Source organism: Syzygium oleosum, unplaced genomic scaffold, assembly GCF_021117445.2.
Source record: "Syzygium oleosum isolate NSW1041296 unplaced genomic scaffold, Sole_v2.1 Sole_v2.46, whole genome shotgun sequence".
Lineage (NCBI taxonomy): Eukaryota > Viridiplantae > Streptophyta > Magnoliopsida > Myrtales > Myrtaceae > Syzygium > Syzygium oleosum.
In genome coordinates this window covers 1,334,015-1,359,915 of record NW_026607530.1, presented here as the reverse complement: position 1 = coordinate 1,359,915, position 25,901 = coordinate 1,334,015, and the positions used below count along the sequence as shown (strand labels likewise).

Sequence of the window (25,901 nt, the reverse complement as noted above, 5' to 3'; positions counted from 1 at the left end):
ATGATGTTTACTCGTATTAATGGATCAGACTATTTAACTAGCATAAAAGAAGAAAAGGATTAATGAACTTGCTTGCATAGCTTTATGAAACATATACAGGCTTGCATGTACGCCTTTCTTTTCAAGTTTCCAAAAATACAGTAGCTCTGACAGAAAACAGCAACATTCCAAATACTTTGTTCTCTTCTCACACGCCAACTTTCATTTCAAAAGGAACATTGAAACAAACCTTTGCTCTTCACGGTCTAAACTATTTATAGTCTATATCAGAGCTGAATTCACCAACCTCACGACCAATTTCACGATACATTAGAATAGCATCTGTCCCACTTTGGTTCTGCATGATGACTCTGTTACCTCCATGGCTTCATCTTCCCATTACCAGAAACTTGAGTTTATCTAGATTGAAAAAAACATGCGAGTAGTAACGTGCTGTCTACACATAAATGGTTCAGTCAGGCATTTGAACGAGGTACTAGAAAACTTACTGCTTTGGTGGATCACCTATCCTTGTAAGCCAGCAGTGTTAAGTCTATCTCTAATTGAACATAGTTGAGCTGCTACATCTATGATGCTCATTCGCTCTGCTGGGACTGCAACTGAGCAGGCGATCCCAATTCCATAGACCATTAGCAGACAATCTTGGATTGTGCTCTTTCTGCTTTGGCATGCATCACTCTCTACTTCTTGAACTAGAATGGGATCGATAATCTCTAGGACTCTTTCAGGAAAAGCTTCCTTAACGAAATTATGAAGGTTCGAGTTTTCTTTAAATATCTCAGCGGTAGGACTGAATCCTGTGAACATCTCTAGTAAGAGGATGCCAAAACTATAGACATCGCCTTCAATAGAAAACACACTTCCCATTCCATATTCTGCACTTATAAATAACCACAAATGGTTGAGCTATGAGAAAATAGTTGGTGCACAATCTCATTATGAAGTTTTGAGTGTTGTTATGAAAAGATGCATCAACAGTTTTGGGATAAACAAATTCTTCATTTGAGGGGGTTGGGGATGTAAGGGGCCATACCTGGAGCAGCATAACCAACTGTTCCTCTCAAACCAATTGAACTTATATTTGTGTTCATGTAAGATGTGGATTCAAGGACGATCTTTGCCAATCCAAAGTCACCAACATGTCCAACCATCTCAGCATCTAAAAGGACATTGCTTGGCTTTAGATCACAATGAACTATGGTGCTGTGGCATTGGTTATGTAGATAGTCCAATGCAAAAGCAATGTCGATGGAAATCTTTATCCTTTGGATGAGACTCAAATTTTTTGAAGGCTCATCTGCATCAGCTGGTATTGGAGAAGAGTGCAACCACTCTTCGAGGCTACCATTGACCATGAACTCATAGACCAAAGCCTTAAAGTCATTTCCGTTGTAATCAGTACCTGAGCATACTGATAGTACTTTCAAAAGATTACGGTGTTTGATACGCTTTAAAGCCTCGCATTCGGCTTTGAAGCTCTTCAAAGCACCATGACGCGTTAAATTAAGCACTTTCACAGCAACATTAGTCCCATTCTCCTGGAGCATTCCCCTGTAAACAGATCCAAAACTGCCAACACCGATCAAATTAGTTGAAGAGAACCCATCTGTTGCTCCAAGGAGAGTTCTATAAGATAAGTTTTGCCAGCTATCAGCTATGAAACTTGAAGTTGGTTCTTGTGCTTTCTTTTTCTTCAACCAACATACATACACAAAAACCAGAACAAGCACCGCCCCTAGAAGCCCAAAAATAATAGAGAGCAAGAGTTTCAATTTACGAGCTTCCCCTTTGCCCTTGGAGCTTCTAGAGATGCATTTAGGGAGCCGAAATTCCGGAATTCCTCCACATATCTTGTTGTTTCCAGCAATAAAAGTGGCACTCGCATTCTTGAAGACTCCTTCGGTTGGTAACATGCCTTCAAAATTGTTATAGGATAAATTCAGAATTTCCAGGAAGTGAAATGCCTCTAAGAACTTCGGAATCTCACCTGACATATTGTTATTGGAAAGATCCAATCACTCAATGCTTCTTAATGAGCTAATTGATTGAGGAATGGATCCTTGGAAGTGGTTATCCTTCATTACTAGTGCTCCCAGTCCATCGCAATTGACTAGAGTGCTCGGAATTTCACCACCGAACATATTGCATGAAATGTCCAAAGTATTTAAATGGTCCATTTGTCCTACTTCCACTGGGATGGCCCCATTCAAATGGTTATGAGACAAGTTCAAATAGATGAGAGTTTTAACTACTGGGAATATGGAACCAATGAGATTATTGTTAGAAAGATCCAGCTCCATCAGACTTTGACACTTATCTATTTGTGAAGGAATGTGCCCGTGTAGGCGATTCCCTTCAAGATATAATCTGATCAATTTCTTGTTTTGCAAAGAGGATGGAATTACACCTGATAGATTGTTATTAGAGAGACTCAGATATGTTAGATTCTGAAGATTTCCCACCTCAAACGGGATAACACCTGAAAGAATATTGTGACTCATCCATAAGACTTCCAAGTTCACAAGATTGCTGATTGCTCTAGGAATCTCACCAATAATAGGATTTATGCCCAATGCCAATACTGTGATAGTAATGGAGAAATTACCAATGCATTCCGGCAACCGCCCACCGAATATGTTATCTACAATACTCAAGTAGGTTAAGCTAGTGGCATTGGTCAATGAGCAAAGGAAGCTCAAGTCACCAGATCCCCCACTTCCAAGGTGGTTAGCGTCAGTGCTCACCCGTTGAAGGTTTCGCAAACTTTCTAAAGAAGGTACGTTCCCCGAGAGTTTGTTGTGTCCCAATTGAAGTGTGTTTAGGTTTGTGGCATTACTAGGTGTCGATAGAGGGATTGATCCAACAAACTGGTTACCGTAGATGCTGAAAAATTCCAAGTTGGGGAGACCGAAGCCCATTGTAGAGGGAAGACTTCCGTGGATTTGGTTAGTTCCTAGGTCAATTGTTACCAATGAAGATAAGTTGTAGAGGCAAGGCGGAACAGTACCTGACAACCGGTTTCCTCCCGAAGCAAGTGTTGTTAGTTTGGTCAGTTGGCCTAGAGCCTGAGGAAGACTCCCGCCTAAGTAATTTTCTCGAAGATGAAGATCCTCCAACGATGATAAGTTCCCAATGGAAGAAGGGATGCTTCCCGTTAGATAGTTTCGTGTTAAACGAAGACTCTGCAGCTTCACCAAAGAACGTATCTCTGGAGGAACTTTTCCACTTAATTGGTTTCCAGACAATCTGACACGACGGAGGTTAAAGCAACCTGATATATTCTTGAGAATTTCACCAGCCAATGAATTATTGTGTAGCTGTAAGAGACGAAGACGGTGCAGCTGCCCGATTTGAGGAGGGATTTCGTGGCAAAAGCTATTATTATAGAGAGACAATTCCTTTAAAAAGCTGAGATTGCCAATGTGAGGGGAGATGGACCCAGAGATTTTTTGGGAATTGAGGTCCAACACGGTGACTCTGTTATGGTGCCGGCGACTGCATGTAACACCGTACCATTGGCAAAGGTTGACTGTGTTGTTCCAGGAGCTAAGCACCCCGAGAGGGTCCTCAGTTATCCCAGCTTTGAATGCAAGCAATGCGGATATGTCAGTTTCATTTGATGCCGAGGAGACTTGAACAAAGCACAATGCAATCGCAATTGAAATAACGAAGCGATGAAATGGTAACTTTGCAAAACTAAAGCCTACGAGTTCCATGACTCAAAGCAGGGAGAATAAGAACGGATGAGAGATGGGATGAGTAATTCAGGTGTGGTTGAGCCACCTCATTTACAAGAGATTTATAGAGGGTGAGGATTTTGGAGAGAGACTCTTGTTTTGGATTCAAAAGTCATTTATCTGCATCCACTTGGCATAAGTGAGTGGACAAGTTGGGTGCTAAGTACTCAGACTGATTGATTACCTCTATGGTTGGTTATTCTGCAAGATAGGTAGCGCATTGAAGAAACTGAAAAACAAGAAAGATGTAGCATTCGTCTTAGGCTTCTCTCTACGGCAGAATTAAAATAAAAAGCTAATGAAACAGACATCGACTGAAATTGATGTTCCACACCAAGAAAAATGAAAATTATTACGGAAGGAGCGTGCTATAGTTTGCATAAAGTAGAAAGATTAGTGGCAGATTGACTCGAGTCCACCACTACTACCCCGTGTTTTGGTTTGAAAACAACTAAAGAATTGTTTCCAAAGTTTTCAGAAAGTCAAGCTAAAAATGATAAAACACTTTCTAGTGGATTCAATGAAAACAAGTTATGAGAATTCTTACCTAACAAATCGATTTTGGAAATTGAAAATGGAAAATCGATAACTTTTCTTAAATTAAACAAAGAGTCCTATCACTACTCTAAAGTACACAACAATTATCTTCTTCGTCGACTTAATATTCAAACATATCTTCAATACCACATAACACACGACATAACATTCTTCTTATCTTTTAATCATATCACCACATTCAAGTCCACCACTGAACCCTCGCTTGAACCAATTTTCTTTTGAATGATTAGAGAGATGAAAAACACCACCACATTCTTTTCTGCGTGGATTCCTTATCCTGCGAGTGCTGTTTCAACATACAATCGGGAAAAATGGAGTGCTCTCTTTCTGTTTGGTTGATTATTTTATTCGCTTTGCTAGACTTCTGTTGGGTCATCATAAAAGTAAAGGGCCATTAAGAAAAAGGAGGAAAAGAATGTAGAAAAAAGACAATCCGGCTAGAAATATTTCTAAGGGAAGAAAGGCTATACTTTCCTTCATAGGGACATCGGCCACCTGGTGTCATGATGGTCGAAAGATCGTGGTTCAGGAAATTAAACATTCTTAGTCTTCGTATTGCATGATGATTCATCTTTTTACCCCCGACCATACGTAGGAATATAGGCAAGACCATTAATGGAACACTGACTAGTTCTCTTGCCGTCCCCTGCACGATCACTTGTCTTAGAAATTATGAGAGCACGGTGTCAAATTAATTAGGGTGTATTTGTTTTAGGGAAAAATTCGTGATAAAGAAAAATGCTTTTCGAGAAATCGTTTTTCAAGAAACTATTTAATTTCCCATTTTCAGGTTAGAGAATTCATTTTCCTAACTTTAAGCATGTATGTTTTCTTTGACCGTAAATGGTTTTTTGTTGACCGACAATTTTCAGCAACCCAAACATGTGAAAGTCCGGAAAACTAATTGGCGAAAAATTCTTTCACTTAAACAAACACACCCTTCGTCTAACATTGAAAGAACTTTGGAACTCAGCTTCATTTGTTAGCATTAAGGAAGTTGCATGTTTTAGAGACGGGGTCATATAGTCGATATCAAATTTCTCAAACACTCGGAAACGAAAGGGAAGCACATATGGAAAAATTAGAAGGCAAGTGATCAAGGTCTATGTGAAAGCTTGACCTTTTTCTTCCATTGGACAAGGTTATTAATGCTACCTTGGCCCTTGGCCAATTCGATGATCTCACTCTTCCTTGCAAGAAAATGACATGGCCTCTTTTAACTAAAATCCTGATAATCGACCTTGGGGACAAGATTGTATCAGCAATTCATAGTTACATACACATATCGGAATATCATGCATTGAATTTTCCATATTAGGAAGTTCACAAAGGAAATCAACTGCTGTTGGTGCACCTTAGTCATCATAAATTCTTCCGATGGAGAAAAATAATATTCGCACGATCGTAAAATTTCGCATTGCCCTTCTCGACACATGTCTATAAATTTAAGGCTTTGACCAAATAGAACAAATCAATGCGAATGTTAATGTTGGTTTTTTACAGCACCTCCCGCTTTGATAACATGTAAAAATTTTATGGGACCATTGTCAATTGTTTTGAAAGTTTAAATTGATGGACGAAATATGTGCGTTAATGTATAAATAGTCTAACAAATACTGGTTATAAAAAGGAAAGGAAGAAAAACAGAGTACTTGATCCTGCAGTTTCAATTCAAAACAATGGATGACTACAACTTCATCACTGTATCTACTTACAATCAGCAGCCACAAATAGGCGAATGACCATCCCCCTCACTGGTGATATCATCATCCAGTCCATTTCCTTCCATGCATAGGAGACCGATGTTGATCCCATCTCACTTCAGAGCTGGCGCTGCTGCTTGTCGCAAGTGGAAAGTCTGATTCGCTAAGTGTCCTACTTCTTGTAGGCTCGGATCTCACGCTGTACAAGGGTGAATGTAACAGCCTGAATTTCGATGTAATTCCGGAATTAATAAAATTGACATTATTTCGCATTTCATTTTAGTAAGTCTCGCCCAGAGCTGATCACTCTAGGGATACTAACCAATGGGGTATGGCTAATTGGGAAAACGGTACGTGAACCAGGGACCTAAATCGTGAATCAAACACCGATCACGAGAAATGATGAGGGAATATTTTGGGCCGACGTGAGCCGATATTAGGAAAAGTGACGGATTTGGTTTGGCCAAGGCCAACGATGTACAATCGGATCGCAGGTGATTCTGCACGACCGAAAGTGCACCTGGCCAACCAGTCCTGAACTGGAACCGAACGATCGCGACCTCTGGGACTAGTGATAATTTCTCATTTTCTCAATGATCGGGACCGTCATGACTCGGATAACCCTAGGTCGATACGCGTAACCCCTAAACAGCTGCCCGTTAGTGAGAGACCCTGAAATTGAAAATTTAGCGAGTTTTGGTCACGAAATTGGACCCGGACTTCGGTGTCGATTTTCGAGGGCTTGTGCGACTATTTTCGCGATTCCGATGCCATATTATGTTGGCCACGCTCATTTGGGGTTGGTACGGGCAAAAAATGGAATTTCGACCCGGGACCGGAAAAATGACCGTTTTGCCCCTAGGCCATTTTTGGTTCCGAATTTTGGGGATTAAATTAAGGTATTAATTAAATTTGGATAAACATCAATTATTGCACCAATTGACCATCTTGCCCATGCATTATTGGATGAGATTGAATGAGAGCCCTTGGATGAGGGGCATTTTGGTCACATTAGGTGGATTTTAGACAAGTGGATCCCACTAGCCCCAACCTTTGACCAACTTTGACCCTTTAACTCTCTCTCTTCATGTCCACCGGCCACTTCCTCCTCCTCCACGATCGTTTCCCCCCTCCTCCCGCCGACTCTCTCTCTTTCTTGGCCAAGGACGCCGGAGCAAGCCGCCGTCACCGGAGCCGACGTTCGCCGAAGCTGCTGGTAGCTGGCGCCGCCTAGCCTCACCACCATCCCGTCCCACCTTTTTCTCTCTCTCCCATCCACGTTCGACGTGAGGATCACCGCCGAACCGCCGTCTGCCGAGCTCGCCGGGAAACCGCGCCATGCGCCGCCGGTGTCGTTGCCGCCGACCGACCGCCACCGTCACCCTCACCAAACTACTTTCCCTCCGCCGACTCACCATCCCCTTCGCCCGAGCCGTCTTGGATCGCCGCCGTACGGTTCGGCCAAAGGACCCCGTCCGTACCGCCGTGAGCCGCCGCCGCCGTCGCCGCCGTGGGAACGCCGCCGCCGGTTCCACCGTTCACCGGTGATCGGCCGTCGTTCCTCGTCGTCGTGAAGTTGGATTAAGTGAGTGTACCTCCTAAATCCGGATTAGGACTGAAAGTGCGTTTTCTGGACTGGTTTGGATATGGTTAGTGATTATTGAGAGAAATCAGTGAACCGAGTGGTGGGGATTTGTACTGGAATAATATTGGTGGATTAATGTGATTTAATTGAGGATGATTATTGGCCTCGGAGTGGCTGTGATAGTGACTGTCCATTAGTGGATTATTGGACTGGCATGGCTTAATTGAGAATTGATTGGCTGAATTGCCTGGTATGCCCGGGTTGATTGATTTATCGAATGTTGTGCTCAATTATAGTAAATTGGGAAATACCATGTCGCGTGTTCGTGTGGCTAAATTGTGCGGAGTGTGATTGGTTATTTGATGACCTAAGTTGAGTACGTTATGGTGACATTGATTGATTGAGTACTTGAGTGAGATCTGTGATGCTCATGTTGCATTTACGGCATTGCATGGCCACACATTGTGTATGCCGAGAATGGGGCGTGTGATGGAATTGTGCGAGAATGCGTGTCTGCCATGAGCATGTGAGCACCTAATTATACCCTGCTGCGTTTTACGCGGGGTCCAGATAATAATTGGCAGTGTGCCGTGTGATCACCTATTGGCCTTCGGGTCGTGCCGTCCTCATGCACTTTGTAGCAGGACGATGCCCGGTACGTCCGGAAGACGACCATCCTCATGCACTTTGTAGCAGGCTTTGGTTCGTAAGGAGATCGGTGTTGCGCCTCATGCACTTTGTAGCAGGCTAAAGACACTGGGCCTGGAGCGTTTTTACGCTGGCCATGGAGTGTTGTAAGCCTTCGGGCCGTGGCCTTCGGGTCGGTTTCAAACTAAAAATGAGCTGTATGAAACATGGCATGATGATGACATTTACATGCATAAGAGTGCATGGGCTAGTGCGCGAGTGTGCAAGACTCGGTGATTGGCATGCGAATCAAACATTAATGAGTATGATCATGCGTATGACGTACGTGTGACTGGTGTGCTCGCGTATGTGCCGTGAATATTATAATGAAATGCCTAACCTGCAGAGTCAGTGGTACATTCGATCTGGGCCTGAGAGCCTAAGTTAATTGATTTGCATCTGTTATGTGTTGTTTTGCCTGTTTGTCTGTCAGGAGAATGCATGTTAGCCTAGCCTAGGTTTAGGGGTTATACTCGCTGAGATTCGTCTCATTGTTGTATAAACCCACTCTTTTCAGACCCTCAGCTGTAAGGATGCCGAGACCGTCACCTCTTTTTGGGATACCGCACTTGATTCAGCGGTCTTCGAGTGTACACCCCTGCGGGGATGGAGCAGCCTATGTGAGATATTACTCAGTACTGTTTGTGAATGTGGGAGAGTCATACTATCATACCGAGGAGTACGTAGCCTGGTGCTATAGGGGAGCCGATGGAGTGACTGGACTCCCTCTCAGGACTTTTGATGTTCCTTTGGATGAGATCGATGTGATGATCCCGCAGATGGCGGATGGTGAGATTCTAGACCCTCCACCTACACCCGATTGGAGCTTCCAGGACGAGACCGTAGACGGACATGTCGCTATGGACAAGGAGGACGCAGAGCCCGAGGTAATATATGCCGATCCAGAGCCCCTAGACCAGCAGGACGAAGTCGAACCGGAGGCCATGGAGTTAGACCCGGAGCAGGATGGAGAAGTAGCTGAACTAGGATCGGACGTGGAGATAGGTTCAGAGGAGGAGTTAGGATGGTATTTAGATCATGAGCTAGAGATGGATTCGGAGGACGAGCGAGCAGCAGCCCAGGTCATGGAGTCAGAGGAGTCAGGGTCTAGTGAGGATGCTTCCGAGGAGTCGTCAGATGATCCCACAGAGTCCTCAGATCCGGTCTGGGAGCCGTAGTGCAGGGTGGAGTGTTAGTAGTGGAGGCTGTTCCTTTTTTATAGTAGTCCTCCCTGTAGGTTCAGTAGACTTACCCCAGCCATCTAGCCCTCTTTTTGTTAAGCAGTAACTGTTCTTGGTTTGATCTTTATAAGTCTGGTTTGTATATGTAAATATTATAAAAACAACTTTCGTTAGTAATATATAAAGTGTATATATTTTAAGCTGTGATGGTTGTGGTCTGGCTATCCTTGGCTCATAACTTTATTGTCAGGGTGTTATCTATTTATTTGCTTCCGCTTGTGCTTGTTCTCTGTTTGGGTGTTGGGTCGGCGACGCTTCCTGGGACGTCGCACCATAATCGACCAAGGTAGGGATGTTGCGTACCGTGGGGTTCGGGGCGTGACAGTGAAGCAGGGATATACGTCATCGATGGTCGCAAATTCCCAGGAATGCTTCGCCTTATGTCCAGGATTTAGTTGAAGTAAAATCACATCATAAGATAATATCAATCTAAACATTGCTCTAAGTAGGCAAACAACATTAGACATAGAGAGAGAGAGAGAGAGAGAGAGAGAGAGAGAATCTTCAATCCTGATACAGTTGCCATGTCAAGCAGTATAAATAATAAACTAATACAGCGTTATGCGAAAGAAGAAAAAGGACCATACGATATGCCCTACAGCCATATCCAAGGATCTATTGGATAGTGTTTGCCCAAAGCCTGAGCTGTCGGGAAGAAGCCGACTTTCCGAACATGTTACTGTGAGGAGAATGTTTATTGTCTTGCTTGGGTTGCACTAATTTCCTCATGTTTATTACCCTATCCAACATTTTAGTGCCAATCAAAACAGGCCTCATATTGTCATTCATTTTAGGATGCCCACGACTCAATGCAGGAACAGAGATTCCACTTGTATAAAAGACACCATTGGCAGGGCGCTTTCTCAACCGTTGCGAAAGAAAACATTAGGTGGTCCGGGACCTCCACGTCAGCATGATCCCGGACTACTCATGAAGCGCCACGTGGAGCCACATGGAGCCGTGGGGCCAACTCGCCAAGATGGAATTTTTGCACAAAATATAATCTTCTCTCTCTCATTAGCCCTGCACCCTCTCTTTGGATGGTGCTCCTTCATGAACATAGCAGAACAACCAAAAACAGGGCTCCTCCTCCCTCCCCTTTTTTCCCTTCGTAAATACAAACTATTTAATAAAAATTCCCGTACCTTGTTCCTTTGTTATCCTTTGCCGAGTCGTCTTGCCCCACACCATACACACTAGCACATTAACACCAAAACTTACCCCATAGTATTGATTTCACTGGTAGGGAAGTTCGACGTGATGACACTGTATTTCTTGACGTTGTTGAAGCAGATTTTGCAATAGTAGAGGACGCTGCTTTGGTGGGAGGGCCAGATACAGTGGGACCAGTTGACGTTGTAAATGGTCGGCGAGTTGGTGTTGCTGCCCTTGATGCCAGTTTTGGTGGGTTAACAATGGGACAGGCAGTTGGCGTTGAAGATCTCGCTGTTGACCATGATGGAGTCGGAGATATGGCAGGAACTTGTTGCTTTGCAGTTGAAACTGCAGGCTTGGTCGAAGTACCTGCAGCAGGCTTAGTAGCGACAACAGAGGGCTTGACTGGCACTGTTGATTTAGTTGAAGACAAGGTCGGTTGAGAGGTTGGTGTCGAAGGTCTCGAGGCTCTAGAGGATGTTGTTAGTGTAGGCCTAATAGGCGTTGCCGGTCTTGATCCTGGACCCCCTGATGGTGAGGGCACGCGAATTCCTGCCCCCGAAGTGTTAGACCCAGGAGAGGAAGCTGGTTGTCTAGATATTAAATTGGTACTTGCAGGTCGAATTTGCCAACTAAAGAGATGAACAGTTGACCAAATATGCAAATCCAAATACAATTCTTTACCCACAATTCATCTAGTTAAGTGACAATTAGCGGACAACCTAAGAAACATATCTTATGGTATGTGAAGGCTAAATTATAAGAGAATGGATGTACCACACTCGTAATGTGTGATATTCAGTATGGAGGGAGCAAGGTTCAAATCTGCAATTGATAAAAGTATACAAGATACGAATGAGAAGTTTACATAATTAATTGTCCCAGATCTGATTTTTTTTCCCCAAATTCCAGATTCTAAGATGAAGTAACTTCATTTTGCACTTGTCACATATCTTTTAAAACAAAACAATTTCTCTAGTCTGTGATCACTGAAAAGGTCACAATAGAGCTCCAAAATCTTCGACACTGCCATAACAGATCTCTACTAACTTAAGAAAAGACATTCAGTTAACGATTCTATATAAATAAATACATATAATAAAATTTCTTCTCTCTATTTTTTTTTATGTTTATAGTTATACAAGTATTTTCTGGAGAGGAAGGAAAAGAAGTGTTAAAAAGGCTCCCTTTTTGTTTTTCACTCTTCTGTGTCTCCATTGTTCTGGCCCTCTGATCACACCCAAGTCAGTCAAGATTACTTGTGTCTACTAGATATCATGGCTCTTGACTGAATCCCAACTATTTGTCGATTTTGAAATTTTTGAAAGGATTAGTTGCATTTTAGGCCATAAAAGATGTACTATGTATACCGAGAAAGTGTACAAAGATTGATTTATTAGATGATAATATCATCATATCGGATGACAAACAAATCCACTCTCTCATTTTCCAAGCCCAGTCATCGAAACATCCATTCACATCGCACGACATATTATAATTGTGAGTGTCTCAATCTTGATATACTATTTAGTATGCCTAATAATATTGCTCGTAAAGAAAAAGGAGGGGGGGCAAGAGAGGTACCCCAAAGTATTCTTCACAAATGGACTCTTTCATTCATTCTGCTGGATCTATAGATAGATCCAAGGATCGGAAAAAAGTCAGGATGATTGTTATTGCTCCTTGTGTCCCTCTTCCTCTTCTTCTTCTCCTCCAAGATTATACCATTTTTATGTATGATTTCATGGATTCAAATTCATGGTTGAAGAGTGCTTCGAAGTGCATGATCGTATTCTTATGAGGCATGCATGTATCCTAGAGGTAGTATTCAGCGGAGAAATAACTAGGTTAATGATAACTTTCTGGAAGTGTCTTGCCTCAATTTGATTATTCTATAATTTCATGTTTCGATTTTGTTCAACTTAAAATTCATGGCTTTTCACTCCAAATGGAAACGGTAAGGACACCACCGTCTTTTAATGGGTGATATGCCGTTGATGTATCTATTTAAAGTAGAAAGTGAAGGCGAGTACACCAAGACGTGGTGCCGGTACTGGTTCGTCCCTCAAGCAAGGCAAGCTCTTCTTCCAGTTCAAGGACTCCGCCATCGTCACCTGCGCCTTCCGTCCGAGGGCATCATCCTGGTGGCCTCCTGCCTCACTGTGAACGGGGCCGAGGACATCCTCAACAAGCAGTACGCCTTCGAACTCTCCTGTTTCAGTCAGATGCTCGTGCCTGGAAACTGTTACTTCTATCGCCTGATCGTCGGTCGATTGTGACCACAACAGGCAGTGAGCTTTGTGCAAGCGAGATCAATTTCGGTATACTTGCGTTAATCTGGTGCTTGTACATTGGGAATGGTTGTTTTTAGTGATTTGTGAGGTGGTGTTCGTGTAACTCTAATTTCTCTTATGGCCTAATGTCTTTTGATTTGGTCGATGGTTCATGTGCATTTGTTCGTCGGTATCAAGTGCTGTCCGTGGTCTGCCTAATATGTGTAATGACACTACGTAGCTGGATTTGTGCTAAACAGATCTACAAGAGTAGTTCAGGCAGTTTGGTCTCCTATTCTGATGGAGAATGAAAGCTGATGACTTGCATATTAAAAAGACCTTTATTTGATAGTCATATGTATCAAGAGCACATATGCTAATTCATTTTGAGCAGCCTATTCATCTTCATATCTCATACTGTTTGCTAAGTTGTACTGGAAACCAAATCATGGCAATTGGAAATAAACAAGCATGAATTCATTCTCATTCGAGAAACAAAACATAGAGGAGTTTAATTACGGCTGAAAGAGGAGCAGTCTTTCCTTCCATATGGATTACAACTATAATTTGCTGATAAGCTTTGGATCTGTTGGACCTCCACTCTCAAAAGCTTTTGCTTTGCACGTAGCACCACCGCCGCATACTTCCACCAATCCACTCCTCTGGCGTCCAGCAGAGTGGAATGACCCTATGGAAAATGCAAAAACCATTGATTCTTAAAACCTGGAAAAAAAAATGTAAAATTTAACTACAAATTCAGGGAATCTGGTCAGAAGCCAATTCTTTTAGTGAACCACGCAGCCCTATAAGCATGACTGTTCTAGTGCAAGTGCAGAGGTACACGTAAAATGTAACATATGTGGTTCCTAGTCAGCTGTTTCAATGCCTTGTGATGGTGAGAATTTCTTCATGTGGTCTCCAGTGCATTTGGTTCTGAATGGTGAAGCCTTTACCTCTATCTTCGCACCACCAGAAAATTGAATTTAGTCCTCCACGTATACCTGAGAATATGTATTGATCTTTCCTAGTATAGACTAGAAAGGAATGTTACTCAGTCCCTATGCTTGAGTGTGCAGGCACACCTCTGTATGCTTTTCGTTTCAGTCTGCCAAGGTGATAATTTTTAGAAATGTTATTGCTTTTGTATATTACCTATCCTTGTAAACCAGCTGCATGAAGTTTGTCCCTAATCAAGCATAGTTGAGTTCCAGCTTCTTTGATGCTCATTCTCTCTCTGGGTACTCCAACCGAGCAGCCAATTCCAATTCCATACAACATTACCAGACACTCTTGAACTGTGTTGTCTCTGCTATGGCCTGCATAGTTCTCTCTTCCCTGAAGTAGAATGGGATCGGTAATTTCTAGAACTCGTGCGGGCAAAGCTTCTGTTAGGAATATGCTTCAGGACTGAAACATGTCCACGTACAGCATATGTTTTTGTTATTTCAGTTTGTTAAATGGTTGTCCTAGTCTTTAGGAAGCGGTTAAGCTATTTTTATTAGTGCTGTTGATAGTGGCTTATTTGTAGGGCCATGTTGTTAGTGGTTGGTTATTTTTCCTTCCTTTAAATTGTAATGTTTGCTGAAGTTATAAAAGTTGTCTTTCCTTCCATACGTTTTCTCAAGTCTGTTGTCTTTCCTCTCTCAACTAAAAACCAACAATTGGTATCAAAGCTCTCTTCTTAAGGGACCTGTGTGAGTTTGACAAGCCATGGACGCCGAAGCTGGTCTCTCTTCAATTGCTCCACCAGTATTCGATGGAGATAACTACCAGATATGGGCAGTACGCATGGAGACATACCTGGATGCTTTGGATCTTTGGGAAGCAGTGGAAGAAGATTATGAAATCCCTGCACTTCCTGCCAATCCAACCATGGCTCATATCAAAGCTCATAAGGAGAAGAAGACAAAGAAGTCAAAGGCCAAAGCTTGCTTGTTTGCCGCGATTTCAGCCACCATTTTTCTCGAATTATGTCTCTCAAGACGGCAAAGGAGATATGGGATTTTCTCAAGTCAGTATGAAGGAGATGAGAAAATTCGTGGAATTGAGGTGTTGAATCTAATCCGTGATTTTGAGATGCGAGAAAATGAAGGAAACGAGACCATAAAGGAGTATGCTAACAGGACTTCTCGGGATAGCCAATCGAGTTCGATTCTGGGTTCTTCATTGACGGACTCAAGAATTGTCGAAAAATTCTTGTGACACTTGCCGAAAGGTTTGAGGCTACAATAACCACCTTCGAAAACACGAAGGACTTGTCCGCGATCACACCGGGAACTCTTAAGTGCCACCGCAAGCACAAGAGCAAAGGCGTGTAATGAGGCAAGAGGGAGTTGTTGAAGGAGCCTTATTAGCCAAGCATCAAAATGATGGCAAATTTAGATGGCGAAAAAGCAAGAAGACTCAAGCAACGGCGAAGGTTCAACATCGGGCAGCAAAAACAAGGCCGAGATAAGAAAGCTGGAGTGAAAGGGAACTATCCTCCTGTCAACATTGCGGGAAAAAGGTCATCCACCTTTCAAATGTTGGAGAAGACTGATGCAAAATGCAGAAAATGCAATCAAACTGGACATGAAGCCATCATATGCAAAAACAAAAATCCACAAAGGAGAAGAGGCTAAACTTGTTGATCAAGAGGAGGAGGATCAACTTTTTGTAGCCACGTGTTTTGCGAGAGTGAAGCAAGTGAGAGCTGGCTGATTGACGATGCTGCACCAATCATATGACCAATGATAAGAAGCTTTTCGAGAGATTTGAGGCCTACCACTATCACCAAAGTGAGAATTGGGAATGGCGACTATATTTCGATTAAAGGCAAGGGAACGTTGCAATAACTTCTTGTTCGGTACAAAGTTCATTCCTGATGTTCTTTTTGTTCCTAAAATTCAACAAAACTTGTTGAGTGTTGGTCGATTAATTGGAAAAGGGTTTAAAGTTGCTTTCGAAGACAATTTTTGCCTAATTAGAGATGCAACCAACCAAGAAATCTTTAAAGTAAGAATGAAAGGCAAAAGTTTTGCTCTAAATCCATTGGAGGAGGAGCGGCAGCCTTCTCAATTAAGGAGAATGTCACCGAGATTTGGCACAAGAGACTCGGGCATTACCACCACCACGGGATCTGCAAATGAAATCCAATACAATGGTAGAAGGTCTTCCGAATTTGAAAATCAGATTTCAAGCTGCAAGGCATGTCAATTCGGCAAGCTCAATAGAAAACCATTCTCAAAGTCAAGCGGCGAGCTTCAAGGAAGCTGCAGGCGATCCACACGAGATGTCTCGGGCCCTCAAAGAACACCTTCTCTAAAGGGTAGTCTCTATTATATTGCCTTTATTGATGATTTCACGAATGTGTTGGATTTTCTTTTGAAGTTCAAATCGAAGTGGCTCAAGTTTTTGGAAGTTCAAGGCAAGAGTAGAGAATGAGAGTGGCTGCAAAATTCAGATTGTTAGATCGATAATGGGAAGGAGTACACTTCGGTACAATTCAACAAGTTTTGTGAAGATGCGGGCATTGAGCATCGCTTGACCCCTTACACTCCTCCAAAATGGAGTTAGTGAGAGGAGAAATAGGTACATCATGGAAATGTCAAGATGCATGCTACATGAGAAGAATTTGCCAAAGAAGTTTTGGGCAGAGGCAGCAAGTACGGCTGTGTTTCTTCAAAACAGACTTCCCACAAAGGCAATGAAAGATCAGACACCATATGAGGCATGGTATGGTTACAAACCAACTCTGAAATATCTTAAAGTTTTTGGTTGCTTGTGCTTTACTCATATTCCACAGAGTAAGCGTGACAAGCTAGATAGAAAAGCTTTACTGGGTATTTTTATAGGCTATAGTACAGTCAGCAAGGCCTATAAAATTTTCCAGCCACAAACTGGAAATATTATAGTTAACAGGGATGTCTACTTCGTGGAGGATGAAGAGTGGAACTGGGATGATGCAAAGAAGAAAAGTCAGATCGTGGTAGAGCCAAAATTCAAGCTCTTTGGTTCAAGCACTGAAGAAGATGAAGAAAGACAAAATGAAATAGTAGATAATGTCCCCGTGAGAGGAACTAGGTTGCTCTCCGACATTTATCAAAGATGCAACATTGCTGTGTGTGAACCGCAGATTATGAAGAAGCAAGAAATGATCAAAGGTGGATAGCTGCAATGAAGGAGGAGCTGTCCATGATAGAGAAGAACAATACATGGATTCCAGTGAAAAGGCCTCAAGATAGAAAAGTAATTGGAGTCAAGTGGGTGTTCAGAACCAAGCTCAATGCTGATGGCTCTATCAACAAACACAAGGCAAGACTTGTGGTAAAGGGCTATGCTCAAGTTTTTGGCGTGGACTACTCGGATACCTTTGCACCGGTTGCTCGATTGGACACCATAAGAATTCTGCTTCTTTGTAGCTGCTCAAATGAATTGGAGAGTATATCAACTTGATGTAAAATCAGCATTTCTAAATGGTGTTTTGCGGGAAGAAATTTATGTTGAACAGCCTGAAGGATTTGAGAAGAAAGGAGAGGAGGACAAGGTGTTTCTTCTCAAGAAAGCTCTTTACGGTTTGAAGCAAGCTCCAAGAGCTTGGTACAGCAAAATTGATGACCATTTGCTGAGCTTAGGCTTTGAAAAAGCATGTCGAGGCCACTCTTTATGTCAAACGTCTAAGCAATGATATCCTCATAGTTTCTCTTTATGTTGATGATCTTTTGCTGATAGGAAATGATGCAAAGCTGGTTGAGGAGTTTAAACATGAAATGATGAAGGTCTTTGAGATGACAGATCTCGGCTTAATGTCATTCTTTCTTGGAATGGAAATTAAGCAAGCTGAGCATGAGGTTTTCATCTGCCAGAAGAAGTATGCGAAGGAGATCTTAAAGAAGTTTAAGCTTGAAGAATGCAAGGAAGTAAGCACTCCTATGAATCAAAAGGAGAAGCTATGCAAAGAAGATGGTGCGGATAAAGTTGATGAGGGATATTTCGGGAGTTTGATAGGTTGCTTAATGTATCTCAAAAGAACAAGGCCGACATTTTGAATGTTGTAAGTATTTTGTCCAGATTTATGCATTGCGCAAGTGAATTGCATCTCAAGGCTGCCAAGAGAGTGATTCGATATGTTAAAGGGACAAGTGATTTTGGTGTCAAATTCACGAAAAGCAATGAGTTCAAGCTGGTTGGTTTTTCTGATAGTGATTGGGGAGGTTCCATTGATGATATGAGAAGCACTTCAGGCTACTGTTTTGTTCTTGGATCTGGTGTTTTCTCTTGGAGCTCAAAGAAGCAAGAAACCGTGGCTCAATCCACTGCTGAAGCAGAGTTTGTTGCTGCAACAGCTTCTGTTAATCAAGCCTTGTGGCTGAGGAAAATTCTAATGGATCTCAATCTTGAGCAGAAAGAAAGTACTAAGATATTTGTTGACAACCAAGCTACCATTGCTATTTCCCACAATCCTGTGTTTCATGGGAAAACTAAGCATTTCAACATCAAGCTATTCTTTCTGAGAGAAGTGCAAAAAAGAAGAATCTGTGACTTTGGTTTATTGCAAGTCTGAAGATCAGCTGGCAGATCTATTTACAAAGCCTCTTCCAATCAGCAAGTTCGAGTTTCTGAAGCAGAAAATTGGTGTTTGCAGCTCCTAAAGCAAGGAGGAGTGTTAGGAATATGCTTCAGGACTGAAACATGTCCACGTACAGCATATGTTTTTGTTATTTCAGTTTGTTAAATGGTTGTCCTAGTCTTTAGGAAGCGGTTAAGCTATTTTTATTAGTGCTGTTGATAGTGGCTTATTTGTAGGGCCATGTTGTTAGTGGTTGGTTATTTTTCCTTCCTTTAAATTGTAATGTTTGCTGAAGTTATAAAAGTTGTCTTTCCTTCCATACGTTTTTCTCAAGTCTGTTGTCTTTCCTCTCTCAACTAAAAAACCAACAGCTTCCTCAACAAAATTGCGAAGGTTCAAATTTTCTTTGAAGATCTCATCCGTGGGACTGATTCCGGTGAACATCTCTAGCAAGAGCACGCCATAACTATAGACATCGCCTTCTCTAGAAACCACACTTCCCATCCCATATTCTACACTTCGTCCAAATTTCAAATTAGTCGTAACAGAAAATAGTGTCCACTGTATCATTATGAAGTGTAAGATTCTTTGCGAGGGGGGAAGGACAAGGGGGCTTTACCTGGAGCAGCATAACCAACCATTCCTCTTAGACCAGCTGAGCTTATCTTTGAGTTGGTGTCAGGTGTATTTTCAAGGACGATCTTCGCCAATCCAAAGTCACCGACATGTCCATCCATCTCATCATCCAAGAGAACATTGCTTGGCTTTAGATCACAATGAATAATTTGGCTGTGACAGTGATTGTGAAGATAATCCAGTGCAGAAGCAATGTCGAAGGCAATCTTTATCCTACGGAGGAGGCTCAAAGTTTTTGAAGGCCCATCTGCTTCAGTTGGTTCTTGATGGCAGTGCAACCACTCTTCAAGGCTGCCATTAACCATGAACTTGTAGACTAAAGCTTAAACTCATTACCGTAATAATCAATGCTTGAGCATACTGATAATATTTTCAAAAGATTCCGGTGTCTAATGTGCTTTAGAGCCTTGCATTCAGCCATGAAACTCTTCAATGCATCACGGCGCGTTAAATTCAGCACTTTCACAGCGACAACCGTTCCATTCTCGAGTGTACCCTTGTAAACAGACCCAAAACTACCGATACCAATCAAATTAGTTGAAGAAAATCCATTTGTTGCTTTAAGGAGAATTCCATAAGATAGATTCTGCCATGTACCACCTACGGGGCTCGAAATAGGCTCTTTTTTTTTCTCCTTCAACCAACATGAGTACAAAAAAGCAAGAAGAAGAGCTATTCCCAGAAGCCCAAAAGGGATAGAGATGGAAAGTATCAGTATATGGACTAGCCGCTTGCTCTTGGAGTTTCCGGAGATGCACTCAGGGAGATGAAATTCAGGAATTCCTCCACAGAGCATCTCGTTTCCTATGACAAATGCGGCACTAGCATTCTGAAAGACTCCTTCAGTGGGTAGAGAGCCCTCAAAATTGTTAAAAGAAAAATTTGCATATTCCAAATCAAATGCCTCGAAGAACCTTGGAATCCCACCAGATAAATTATTGCATGAAAGATCAAGTACTTTGATGCCTCTTAATGAACTAATGGATTGAGGAATGGACCCTTCGAAGAGGTTGTCCTGCAATCTTAATAGTACGAGTACATCGCAATTTCCCAGACTGCTTGGTATCTCACCATCTAACATGTTACCTGACAAGTCCATATAATTTAAGTTCTTCATTTCTCCTATTTCCTTGGGAAGGGCCCCAGTCAGAAGGTTGTGGGGTAAGTTCAAAAAGAAGAGACTTGTGACCACCGGGATTACGGAACCGCTGAGATTGTTACTAGAAAGATCAAGCGACATCAATCTTTGACGCTTATCTAGATGCGAAGGAATGCGCCCTTGAAAGTTATTCCCAGCAAGATACAGATAAATCAATTTGCTTAGATTGTGCAAAAAGGATGGAATTACCCCGGACAACTTGTTGTCCGAGAGATTCAAATACGTAAGATTTCGAAGATTTTTCAGGTCAAATGGGATTGTACCTGAAAGACTGTTGCCATCCACTTACAACTTTTCTAAGTTCACAAGATTCCCAATTTCTCTGGGGATCTCACCGGTTATAGCATTCTCGCTCACTCCCAATGCTGCGAGAGTAATGGAGAAATTGCCAGTGCACTGAGGCAGTGATCCACCCAGTCAGTTTTCCATGACATTCAACTCTTTTAAGCTAGTGGCATTTGTTAAGGAGCAAAGGAAGCTCAAGTCGTGGGAACCCCCACTTCCGAGATGATTGGAGCGAATGGAAAACCATTCAAGATTATGTAGATTTTCAAGAGAAGGTATGTTCCCGGAAAGATTGTTGTCCTCCAGGGGAAGTATGCGTAGGTTTGTTGCATTAGAGATCGAGAATGGGATTGATCCATCAAATTGGTTCGAGACGACGTTAAAATATTCGAGAGATGAGAGAGTGAGGCCTATGGTTGCAAGAAAACTTCCATGTATTTGGTTACAGGATACGTCAAATTGAGTCAATGAAGACAAGTTGAAGAGGGAAGCAAGAAGTGTACCGGAAAGCATGTTGAATCCCAAAGTAAGTGTCTGGTTTGGCTAGTTGGCCAAGAGCCCCAGGAATGCTCCCACTTAAGTAGTTATAAGTGAGATAAAGATCCTCGAGTGATGATAAGTTGCCAATGCTTGGAGGTATGCTTCCTGACAAATTGTTCACCATTAAAACGAGACGCTGAAGCTTCAACAGCCTACCGCGCTCTCTAGGAACTTGTCCAGTCAGTCGGTTACTCTGCAACCCAATGCCAATAAGGTTTGTGCAACCTGTTATGTTCTTGGGTATATCCCCTGCCAGATAGTTATTGGACGATTCTAAGAAACGTAAGCAGTGCAGCCGTCCAATTTGCGGAGGGATTTCATGGTCAAAACTATTTTTTTGAAGCCATGACTCCCTCAAGAAGCTGAGGTTCCCAATGTGAGGGGAGATTGATCCCGAGTGTCACGCCCCGTACCCTACGAAGCGCTAACATCCCTACCTTGGTCGATTATGGTGCGACGTCCCAGGAAGCGTCGCCGACCCACGCCCAACAGAGAACAAGCACAAGCGGAAGCAATTAAATAAACAACCCTGACAATAGCTATAAGAGACAACGGATAGCCCGACTACAATCCATCGATTCTGATAATATGTACATTTTATATTACTATAGAGAACTTTTATACAATATCCATTTATACAACAAAAGCGAGCAGCACCAACAGTCAACAGCCACTAGGTCAAAAAGGTAGGTGGCTAGGGTGAGTCTGACTAAACCTATAAGGAGAACTACAGTCAAAAAGGGACAGTCCTCCCTACTAACTCTGGCCTGCTCTAAGGCTCCCAATCAGGGTCTGAGGACTCCGAAGAATCACCCGACGACTCCCCTGAAGAACTCTCAGGGGGCTCAGACTCCTCGGACTCCATCTCCTGCGCTGCAGCCCACTCATCCTCTGAGTCTATCTCAAGCTCCAGGTCCAAATACAGATCTAACTCCTCCTCGGACACTACCTCCTCATCAGATCCTAGCTCAGCAACCTCTCCGTCCTCATCCGGGTCTTGATCCATGGGCTCCGGCTCCTGTTCAACCTCCTCGGCCATTGGCTCGGGATCCTCGTACCATACCCCTGGCTCCTGGTCCATGGCCACAGGTTCGTCTGCGGGTGGGGGATCCACAACCTTGCCATCAGCCATCTGGGGTATCATCACCCTGCCTATGTCTACCGGAACGTCAAATGTACGGAGGGGTCGCCTGATGTTTCCGTCTGCGTCCTTCAGGCACCAGGTTACATATTCTTGCGTCTGATAAAAATACTCACCCACATTCACGAATACTACGGAATGATATCTTACATACGATTCCCCATTCCCAGCTGGGTATACTCTCGTAGTCGAATGGATCTGAGTGGGGATCCCAAAAAGAGGTGGCTGTCTCGGCATACTCAGGGCTGGGGGTCTGAAATGTTGGGTTATAACAACCGTGAGACGAATCTCAGCGAGTATAACCCATAAACCTAGACTAGGCTAACATGCATTCTCCTGACCAGCAAAACAATGCAAAATACAAACAATGACCTAGGCCCTCGAGCCCAGATCGATCATACAATTGACCCTGCAGGTTAGGCAGTTCATAAAAATGCTCACGGCACATACGCGAACACACTGGTCACACGTACGCCACACGCATGTTCATGCTCATTAATATTTGATTCGCATGCCAAACACCGAGTCTCGCACACTCGCACATTAGCCCATGCACTCTTATGCATGTAAATGTCATCATTATGCCCTGTTCATTATGGCTCACACTACACCCTGGCATACAGCCCATTTTTAATTAATAACTGATCCAAAAACCACGGCCCGAAGGCTCACAACACTCCATGGCCAACGTAAAAACGCCATCGGCCCAGTGTCTCTAGCCTGCTACAAAGTGCATGAGGCGCAACACCGATCTCCTTACGAACTAGAGCCTGCTACAAAGTGCATGAGGATGGTCTTCTTCCGGATATACCGGGCATCGTCCTGCTACAAAGTGCATGAGGACGGCATGACCCGAGGCCAATATGTGATCACACGGCACACTGCCAATTTTATCTGAACCCCGCGTAATACGCTTCAGGGTATTTTAGGTGATCGCATGCTCATGACAGGCACGCATTCTCGCACAATTTCCTCACATGCCTCATTCTCGGCATACACAATGCGTGGCCATGAAATGCAACACAATGCACCATGAGCATCAAACATACTGTAGACAACCAGTCAAATTTATGCCACAACAATGTGCTCACTTGGCCAATTAATACCGTGCGGCCCAATGCACAATGTACAGTTCAATAATTTGATCAAGCCGTCAATTGGCCAGTCACACTCCACATGAGTCGGCCACCCGAGCACACGACATGTCATTATTCAATTTCCCAAAATTGGGCACAATAATCATAATTCAGCCAACCCGGGCATACCTGGCAGTCCAGTCACCTAATTCTCAACCAGCTCGCACTAACACATTAAATCATTGATATTATTCCAGTCACAAATTTCATCATCCGGTTCCTTAATTTCTCTCAGCATTCACTAATAATACCCAAACCAGTCTAGAAAACGCACTATCAGTCCTAATCCGGTTTAGGAGGTACACTCACTTAATCCTAGACCACGACGACGAGGAACGGCGGCCGATCACCGGTGAACGGTGGAACCGGTGGCGGCGTTCCAGCAGCGACGTACGGACGGCGGCGTACGGACGGCCGTACGGACGCGTAAGTACGGCGACGTACGGACGGCTGAAGGGTCACGGCGGCAGCAGCTCGGCTGGACGGCGACGGGACGGCGGTCCGGCGAAGCTCCGGCGTTCCAATGGCCGAGAGAGAGAAAACAAGGAAGAGAGAGAGAGAGAGAAAACGGACGGGATGGGGGTGCTGGTGGGGTCGGGGACACGTGGACGGCGCCGGCGACCAGCAGCTCTGGCGAACGGCGGCGACACGGCGGCGGTCCGGCAAGCTCCGACGTGAACGACCAAGGGAGAGAGAGAACGGAGGAGGAGGGCTGATCGGTGGAGGAAGCTGGCCGAATGAGAGAGGAGGAGAGAGAATCTGGTCCAAGCTGGTCAAATATGGTGGGCCAAGGGCGCCACGTGTCGCCGATCCGGGAGATTTGACCAAAATGCCCTTAATCCAACGGTTTCGGTTGATCTTATCCAAATAATTGAGGGGCAAAGTGGTAAATAGGGCCAATAATTCAGCTGATAATTAACTTTAATTATCCCAAATATTTTCCCAAAAATTCGGACCAAAAAATAGGCTAGGGGCAAAATGGTCATTTTTCCGGTCTCGGGGCGAAATTCCAATTTTTGGCTATACCAACCCCAAATGGGTGTGGCCAACATAATATGGCGTCGGAATCGCGAAAATAGCCTCTTAAGCCCTCGAAAATCGACTGCAAAGTCCTAAGGAATAAAATAATATTATTTTTCACTTCCGAGCCAAAATTCCAATTTTTGACCGAAACAACTCTAAATGCGCGTGGCCACCCTAAAATGACATCGGCCGCGAAAAATAACCTCAGACGGCCTCAGAATCAACGTAGGTGTCCCGAGGGGCAAAATCGTCATTTTTTACTTCCGGGTCGAAATTCCATTTTTCGACCGGACTAACTCCAAACGTGTGTGGCCAGTATAATATGATGTCCGAATCGTGAAAATAGCTGTACAAGTCCTCGAAAATCGGTACAGAAATCTGGGTCCAATCTCGTGACCAAAACTCGCTAAATTTCTAATTTCAGGGTCTCTCACTAACGGGCGGCTGTTTAGGGGTTACGCGTATCAACCTAGGGTTATCCGAGTCATGACGGCCCCGATCATCGAGAGAATGAGAAATTATCACTAGTCCCAGAGATCGCGATCGTTCGGTTCCAGTTCAGGACTGGTTGGCCACGTGCACTTTCGATCGTGCAGAATCACCTGCGATCCGATTGTACATCGTTGGCCTTGGCCAAACCAAATCTGTCACTTTTCCTGAGATCGGCCCACGTTGGCCCAAAATATTCCCTCATCATTTCTCGTGATCGGTGCTCGATTCACGATCGGGTCCCTGGTCCACGTACCGTTTTCCCAGTTAGCCATACCCCACTGGTTAGTATCCCTAGAGTGATCAGCTCTGGGCGAGACTTACCAAAATGAAATGCGAAATAATGTCAATTTTATTGATCCCGGAATTTACGTCGAAATTCGGGCTGTTACACCGAGAGCTTCTGTGAATTTAGGTCCAATACCGTTACTCGGTTGCGGTGCCGGTGACCACATGTAACACCAGACCACCGGCAGAAGTCGATGCTGTCGTTCCATGAGCTGAACACCCCAAAAGGATCTTCAGTTATTCCTGACTTGAACACCAGCAACGCAAGCCTATCAGTTTCGTTATTGGAAGCAAAGGAGACTCGGTTGAAGGAACACAACAAGAGAACGATGGTAAAGATGTCATGCCATGTTGGAAACTTAGGAGACCGGAAGTCGATATGTTCCATATGACACAGACCCACGATCAGCGACCAGGGCACAGTAACATTGAGCTTCTCAAACATTCAATTGCCGACCATGGCCATTTCACTTCTGCAAATTACACGAATCTTCTTACATTCCTCTTCTGGTTTCCTTTCTCTCCTGTTGCAAACCATATATTCGGTCGAAGTATGGTCGAGGGCTTTCGATTTTTCGGTCTTGAAAATTAAAATAATTGTCATTTAATATACTTGACAATTGTTCCGAGAAACTCATTAACAATAGTTTTGTTTATTAGCAATAGGGTGACGACCTCTGTGTATATATGTTTATTATATAATTAGTAATAATATCC

At 43.4% G+C, this 25,901-nt stretch overlaps 6 protein-coding genes across 6 annotated transcripts; 1 reads left to right on the top strand and 5 right to left on the bottom strand.

Moving 5' to 3' along the window:
• Positions 1–998: 998 nt before the first annotated feature.
• Positions 999–2,019, bottom strand: LOC130136573 (probable LRR receptor-like serine/threonine-protein kinase At3g47570). Its single transcript, XM_056306619.1, has one exon. The coding sequence runs from the start codon at positions 1,992–1,994 to the stop codon at positions 999–1,001; it is 996 nt and encodes a 331-aa protein (XP_056162594.1). The 5' UTR covers positions 1,995–2,019.
• On the bottom strand, positions 2,016–3,716 carry LOC130136572 (probable LRR receptor-like serine/threonine-protein kinase At3g47570). The gene has a single exon (XM_056306617.1). The coding sequence runs from the start codon at positions 3,714–3,716 to the stop codon at positions 2,016–2,018; it is 1,701 nt and encodes a 566-aa protein (XP_056162592.1).
• A 2,296-nt stretch (positions 3,717–6,012) lies between these two features.
• On the bottom strand, positions 6,013–11,699 carry LOC130136571 (uncharacterized). Its single transcript, XM_056306616.1, is given in 9 exon segments — positions 6,013–6,111; positions 6,113–6,221; positions 9,835–9,898; positions 10,101–10,165; positions 10,167–10,373; positions 10,657–10,687; positions 10,733–11,298; positions 11,444–11,491; positions 11,635–11,699. Coding segments are annotated over 9 exon segments (1,254 nt in total).
• A 2,950-nt stretch (positions 11,700–14,649) lies between these two features.
• Positions 14,650–15,141, top strand: LOC130136570 (uncharacterized). The gene has a single exon (XM_056306615.1). It carries the CDS (start codon positions 14,650–14,652, stop codon positions 15,139–15,141), a length of 492 nt encoding a protein of 163 aa, XP_056162590.1.
• A 3,592-nt stretch (positions 15,142–18,733) lies between these two features.
• On the bottom strand, positions 18,734–21,421 carry LOC130136569 (probable LRR receptor-like serine/threonine-protein kinase At3g47570). Its single transcript, XM_056306614.1, has 2 exons — positions 19,107–21,421; positions 18,734–18,999 (listed from the first exon to the last, which is right to left on the bottom strand). The coding sequence occupies exons 1-2, from the start codon at positions 19,426–19,428 to the stop codon at positions 18,734–18,736; spliced, it is 588 nt and encodes a 195-aa protein (XP_056162589.1). The 5' UTR covers positions 19,429–21,421.
• LOC130136568 (probable LRR receptor-like serine/threonine-protein kinase At3g47570) lies at positions 19,440–22,239 on the bottom strand. Its single transcript, XM_056306613.1, has 3 exons — positions 21,921–22,239; positions 21,071–21,356; positions 19,440–20,553 (listed from the first exon to the last, which is right to left on the bottom strand). Exons 1-3 carry the CDS (start codon positions 22,237–22,239, stop codon positions 19,440–19,442), a joined length of 1,719 nt encoding a protein of 572 aa, XP_056162588.1.
• Between the last annotated feature and the right edge of the window lie 3,662 nt (positions 22,240–25,901).

What these genes read in the sequence shown, in the direction of transcription:
- LOC130136573 (XM_056306619.1), bottom strand. Translation starts at nt 1,994, where the DNA reads ATGTCAGGTGAGATTCCGAAGTTCTTAGAGGCATTTCACTTCCTGGAA.
- LOC130136572 (XM_056306617.1), bottom strand. Translation starts at nt 3,716, where the DNA reads ATGGAACTCGTAGGCTTTAGTTTTGCAAAGTTACCATTTCATCGCTTC.
- LOC130136570 (XM_056306615.1), top strand. Translation starts at nt 14,650, where the DNA reads ATGGACGCCGAAGCTGGTCTCTCTTCAATTGCTCCACCAGTATTCGAT.
- LOC130136569 (XM_056306614.1), bottom strand. Translation starts at nt 19,428, where the DNA reads ATGGTTAATGGCAGCCTTGAAGAGTGGTTGCACTGCCATCAAGAACCA. An exon ending in GGTTGGTTATGCTGCTCCAG is followed by an intron (nt 19,000 to 19,106) that starts GTAAAGCCCCCT and finishes GACGAAGTGTAG; the next exon opens with AATATGGGATGGGAAGTGTG.
- LOC130136568 (XM_056306613.1), bottom strand. Translation starts at nt 22,239, where the DNA reads ATGGCTGATGGCAAGGTTGTGGATCCCCCACCCGCAGACGAACCTGTG. An exon ending in TTCTTCAGGGGAGTCGTCGG is followed by an intron (nt 21,357 to 21,920) that starts GTGATTCTTCGG and finishes ACTATCTGGCAG; the next exon opens with GGGATATACCCAAGAACATA. An exon ending in GGGATTCAACATGCTTTCCG is followed by an intron (nt 20,554 to 21,070) that starts GTACACTTCTTG and finishes GGATGGCAACAG; the next exon opens with TCTTTCAGGTACAATCCCAT.